This window comes from Medicago sativa, chromosome 6 (genome assembly GCF_051527215.1).
Source record: "Medicago sativa cultivar Bolivia chromosome 6, Bolivia_mono, whole genome shotgun sequence".
NCBI classification, from domain to species: domain Eukaryota; kingdom Viridiplantae; phylum Streptophyta; class Magnoliopsida; order Fabales; family Fabaceae; genus Medicago; species Medicago sativa.
The window spans coordinates 95582630-95588977 of record NC_140754.1 but is presented as its reverse complement, the minus strand read 5'-3'; the positions used below and the strand labels follow the sequence as shown (position 1 = coordinate 95588977).

General features: G+C 34.0%; 1 protein-coding gene across 1 annotated transcript; it reads right to left on the bottom strand.

Annotated features, from left to right (window-relative positions):
• Positions 1 to 1117: 1117 nt before the first annotated feature.
• Positions 1118 to 2017, bottom strand: LOC146918511 (uncharacterized). Its single transcript, XM_085722061.1, has one exon. It carries the CDS (start codon positions 2015 to 2017, stop codon positions 1118 to 1120), a length of 900 nt encoding a protein of 299 aa, XP_085578187.1.
• Between the last annotated feature and the right edge of the window lie 4331 nt (positions 2018 to 6348).

The following is a 6348-nucleotide window of genomic DNA, read 5'->3' as shown; positions in this document are numbered from 1 at the left end:
ATCTAAGTAAGCACTCTAATGCTGTACTACTTCCTATTTTGATGTATTCATCGACCGCATCTGCTGCCACACCATATGCTAACATTCGCATTGCTGTGGTACATTTTGCTAATGGTGATATACCTTCTTTGTTGGTGGCATCAACTCGCTGGGTGAAGTAGTTATCACTACTTGAAAGGTCTCCAACGATTCGAAGGAAAACGTGTTTTTGCATCCGGAACCGACGACGAAACATTGCATCGTCATATGTAGGCTCATTAGCAAAGTAGTCGTCAATGAGTCTTTGGTTAGCTGCTGCATGATCTCTATTTAAATATTTTTTTTTACGAGATCCACTACCTGATCCACTACCTTCCTCTAGTTTTTTTCGACGCTGAATAAATCGGTTGACCATATACGTGTCTTCAGCATCACGTTTTTCGAAGTAGGCTTTCATATCAAAACCAAAAGGATCCATTGATAGTGTTTGGAAGTAGATATTGGAAGTAGATATTGGAAGTAGATATTGGAATGCAATTTGAGAAAGGAAATAGTTTAAACAATATTCAAGTTGGAAGTAGATATGAATGTTATTCAAGTCCCTATATATATAAGCAAATAGGTGAAGCACGGGGAGTGAAGCAATACCATGGGCTATGGCATAGTAAAGCAATACCATGTGTTGTGGCATAGTAAAGCAATACCATGGGCTGTGGCATAGTAAAGTATGCATAATTAAGTTTGTGAATGCATAATACCATGGGCTAGTAAAGTAAAGCAATACCATGGGTTGTAGCAATACCATCACGATATATATTGGAATGCATAATTAAAGCAATACCATGGATGTAACACTGACAAAATAGTGAAAAAAGTTTGTGAAATTAAAGCAATACCATGGGCTAGTGAGGAATACCATGGGCTGTGAAATTAAAGTTTGTGAAAAAAGTCACGGGACAAATATTATGCATAATTATTTAAAGCAACATTGACGACTAGACAACACTGACAATTATTTAAAGCAACATTGAGGACTACACAACACTGACAATTATTTAAAGTAAACATTGGGGACTAGACAACACTGACAATTTTGACCGAATACAAACAAATATTAGTGAATTAATTTCCAAACAGCTCACGCTCCAAGTTTTCCACCATTTTTTTTTTTCCTGTCATCGAGATGCTCTTGGGAAGTTAACTTTATGTACATGTCCATTTTCTTCAATTTGTTTTTCTCTTGTTGCACTGCGGTGTACTTTTCCATTTTTTCGGTGTACTCTTTAAAGTGTTCCATCTCTTGCACCTTCATTTCTTTGAATTGAACCCACTCCTGTTCCACCTCCTCGAAGCCAGCGTCCTTGCTTTTCTTTTTTCCTTTTCCTTTTTTTTTAGCTGCCTCCCTACCCATTGGACGAGCACTAGATCCTACAGAGTCATCGTGAGATCTCTTAGATCCACTACTTCCTGAGCCAACACTTCCTCCCACTTGACTGCCATAACGAGGTTGATCACGGAGAGCACGCCATTCTTCCTTTAAAGTAAATTGAACATTCTTCCCACCTGCATATATTTCTTGGGCTTTTGCCAAAACATCATCTTCCGACCAACCGCTTGCTTGCTGACGCTTAGCGGTATCATAAGCACCAACCCATTTATTTATTAATTTGCTCATATAATTAAAACGGTTTCGGCATGCAATGACATCGCGTGGAGAATCGAATGAGCAATGGTCATTACAATACTCAGCAATTTTACCCCAATATGATTCACTTGTCTGGTTTCTCCCGACAACACTGCATGTTCCATATTTTATCCACCCACTAATTAACACCAAATTTTGTTCAGTGTTCCATGCTGGTTGCTGGTTTTTCTTGCTCTTAGGAGTTGTATCCTCTGGAGTGACTTCATTAGCTATTGTCATTCCATCACGATTTATTTGTGATGAAAATTCAGGATATTCACCAACACTCTGAAAACTTTCATTCATCATTGGCATATAACCGTTAAATGGGGGTGTTTGAGATGAATATCCCATCATAGATCTAGAATATGGATGAAAGTTGTTTGGAACAGAGGATGGGTGATTGAAATTTGAGGCATAACCAAAATTAGGCATGTTTTGAGGATTTTGGTTGGGAAATTGATTTGGGTTTTGAGGATGTTGGTTGGGAAATTGATTTGGGTGTTGATAATTGTTGGGATTTTGGTAGCTAAATGGGTAATTAGAAGAATTTTGGGTGTTGAATTGATTGTTGTTGGGATCCATTTCACTAATCAAAGACTAAAATTTCAAAAGAAAGGCTAATAATAAGATTAAGAGAGTGAAAAACTTGATTTTTTTTTCTGTGTCCAAATCAAATGATCCAAGTCTCTATTTATAGAGAAAAAAAAATTACGAATTTTGGTAAAAAAATAAAAAAATTATTTGCAATGAAATAATTGAGTCCAAATTATTAAGAAGATAAAAATCCAGGCAGCCAACCATGTTGCACCACGTGTCACTGTTTTTATCCAAACAATCTTCTCTCTCCGCGTTCAGTAGCTACTCACGCGCCCTGTCGGGCCGTGTAGTCCACGCGCTCGCCTGGTGCAATAAAACGCTGCCACGTGGCCTGGCTGGTGCAGATTAAACAAGGTTGAATGCTTTCATCACTTCCCTCCTCCATCTCATCTTCAATACCCTCTTCTCCAATCATTCAACAAGTCTAAACACCCATTCAATACCCCCATTGGACTTGGTCTAAGTAAACCACTTATACCCCCATATATGATTATATGTTGGACCATATTTTAGAAAATTTCAGAAATCAAGCTGTTGTCCATCTGCTCCTGCTGGCATACTCACAGTAATAAACATTAAGAGCATATGTTCGCCGGTTATTCATAAATCATGAACGTTAGGAATATAAAATTTTGCTTCGTACATGTTTTTCACATACATATCACGAACGTTATATATAAAATTTTGCTTCGTACATGTTTTTCACATACATATCATGAACGTTAGGAATATAATTTTGCTTTTGTAAAAAAAAGGAATATAATTTTGCTTCGTACATGATTTTCACATACATAGATGAGAAGAATATAATTTTATTTTGCTTCTTACATGTTTTTCACATACATAGATGAGAAATGTGTTTTTTCTTAGAAAGTATGCTTGGACCTAACACAATTTCACAAAACTTGCATATGATATGAGGATTCCAATTGATCACGGATGTTCTGATATGTGGGACTCTTTAACACCCCCTCACGACCATCACTATTGGCTTGGTTCGTGGAGATAAATAGTGGGTTTGGTTCGTGGAAAATGGTGGGTGGCCCGAGAGCGGAGGCTCCGATACCATCTTAAAAATCGTGGTTGCGCCTAACACAATTTTACAAAACGAGTTTGTAAGGTGATGATTGATCCTACTTATAAACACATGTTCCAACTATATTTTATCCGATGTGAGACTGTTTTGCATTTTTTTATACCAAAATCCGACATTAACCCAAAATATTTTAACGCTTTTTAAATTTTATATAATATGATGATGATGATGATGATTTCCCTTTATCAGAGTCTGATATTCACGCTTATTTGTATTTTCATTACCCTTGGTGCTTTTGCTGGTCTTGTTGTAAAACGCTTGCATATATCACTCTTTTTTTTGTTAATATATTTCATTCTGTCAATAATTTTTTTTTATATCTTTTGTCAAAAATAAAAAAATCTATATCTTTTTGAAGAGGGAAAAAAAATCTATATCTAAATAATGTTACACCAATGTTACATCGCCTAATATTGTTTTACTCGATTCATATTTTTAAAATTTTACCTTTAGATTGTAAATTTATATTATATAGATCATCCAACAACACACGTTGGCTCAGTTGGTAAGGAACGGGCCACTTCCTTGCAGAAAGTTGTGTCTTCGATTCCCTCTGCCGATGTGAGGGCAGTGTTAGCGGGTGATCTGTAAGTACCTCTATAAGTGCCCTTTGGGTCCGGAAGCGTGCCCTGACCCTGGTGGTGACCGGAGCCGAACCCACCTAAACTTTTTGTAACAAAAAAAAAAGATCATCCATATAAAATCTTATACAAATATAAAATTATATGATATGTTTTTAAGAAGCACCAAAATTAAAGATGTTTTATAAAAACAAATAAACCGTAATCATGATGAGTCTCAATAACATATCAAATGATTTCGGGTTTATTTAAAATTTTACATAAATGATATATATGATATAAACTTTTTTTTTTGAAAGAATATATGATATAAACTTACAATCTAACGGTCAAAATTAAAAATTATGAATCGAGTAAAACAATATTGAACAGTGTAACATTACATTAGTGTAATTTGAACCCTCTTGTATATGAGACATTTTGATACACCCATGATTTTTTTTCCTATGTGTCATGTAATTTTGATCATGATTGGTACACCCATGATTAAATCATGCTTCTTGTTTTCTTACAATTTTGATTGAAAAATCTGAGAAGAGTACACAAAATTTCATCGTAAGTTCATATGAGATAGGATTCTATTTTGTAAGAGTCACATACTGATGATCAAATTTTGTCAGGCATCTAGGATTCACCTTTATGTATTTTGTCAAGGACCAATATTATTTAACGTTATTATGACTACTAAAGAATATTTGCATCTAGGCTTTGAGTCATTTATGCATAAGTATTTTGTAGACTTGAAACTTTGACTATATTCAATTTATAATATATATTTAGCATTATTTTTGTTTTGGTAGAATCCATCGATTTTGATTGCGATTTTACAATTTTTGATTTTGCTATCCTATATCAATTCTACAAAAGTAGTTGAGTAAAATTCTTTGATTTGCAATTTTACTATTTTCGATTTTGTTATTCCCTTTTGATCTGAAGCAAAATTTTGATTTTGACAATCTTGAATTGGATGGTCTAAGGTAACGTGTTTCACATTTTACACAGAAAAGAAAACCAAGTTATTTCCCTCTATTTTTTTTTTTTTCATATTGAAGTGAAATCTAGAACATAAATTAACCTTTCTTGCTGCCAAAAAATCAAGCTTGTTTTAGAAAAAATTATCTTTCTTTCCATATTCTGGATCTTGAATGAATGTAAACCGATGTTTAAAAAAATCGTACCAACACTCATATCTAAAAGTTTATTGGTTTCAAGTAAACCACTTTTATCCTCATATATGATAATATGTCGACAATATTTAAGAAAATTTCACTAATTAAGCTGTTGTCCATCTGCTCCTGCTGGTATACTCACAGTAAGAAAAATGAAGAGCCCACGTTTGCTGATTATACTTCACAACTATGATGCATAGGTACGGGTACGGTATCAGATACGGGTATGGGTACCGGTACGTAATATGACAAATTTTAAAAAATGAAGGTACGAGTACGTTGGTATAAAACATCAAAAAAAGATTTTTCAAGTGAATTACTACACTTCTATCATCATGTTGCTTGAGAGTTTTATTTTTTTGTGCATCCCCTCTACAATTTTCATCAAAAGCAAGATAATTTTGGTTATTTTTTCAACGCCCGTACATTTTTGCTGCACCAAACTACCATGAAATAACTAAGTAAAAATAGGTACGGTTCGGTACTAAGTTACGAGTACCATACGCGTACCCGGTACGGGTGTGTATCCAGTACCGGTACTCCATGTTTGGAGTACCCATGCTTCAGAGCTTCACAAATCATGAACATTAGGAATATAATTTTGCGTTGTACATGTTTTTTCACATACATAGATGAGAAATGTGTTTTTGACACCAAAATCCAACTTGAATCCAACATCCACACTTATTCGTATTTTCGGGTACCCCTATTGCTCTTGATAGTCTTGTTGTAAAAGGTTTGTATCGCTCTTTTATTGGTAATATATTTCATTTTGGTATTTAGAAAGAAAAAAAAATCTATGTTTAAATAACAAAGTTTTTTTTTGAAAGAATGTTTAAATAACAAAGTTGTGTATATAAACATGGCACATTTTGATACACCCATGATTTTTTTCTTGATGTGTCATGTAATTTTTGATAATGATTGGTACACCCATGATTAAATTATGCTTTTTGTTTTCTTACAATTGATTGCAAAATCTGAGTACAAGAGTACACAAAATTTACAACCACACACATTAGTATTAGTGTACAGTAGTTAGAATAAAGACGTAACATAACTCCTTTTGCTATCTAAGAATATATCCCCCTGTTGTTATGTATCTTAAACAGTAGCAGCTTAATTAGTCTGTGACATGTACACCATAAATCTTCAAAATAAAGATTAAAATCAATATTTTAACAATCATTTTAATATGAACAAATAGTGTGGGTTCTAATACAAAACACTAATGACCAA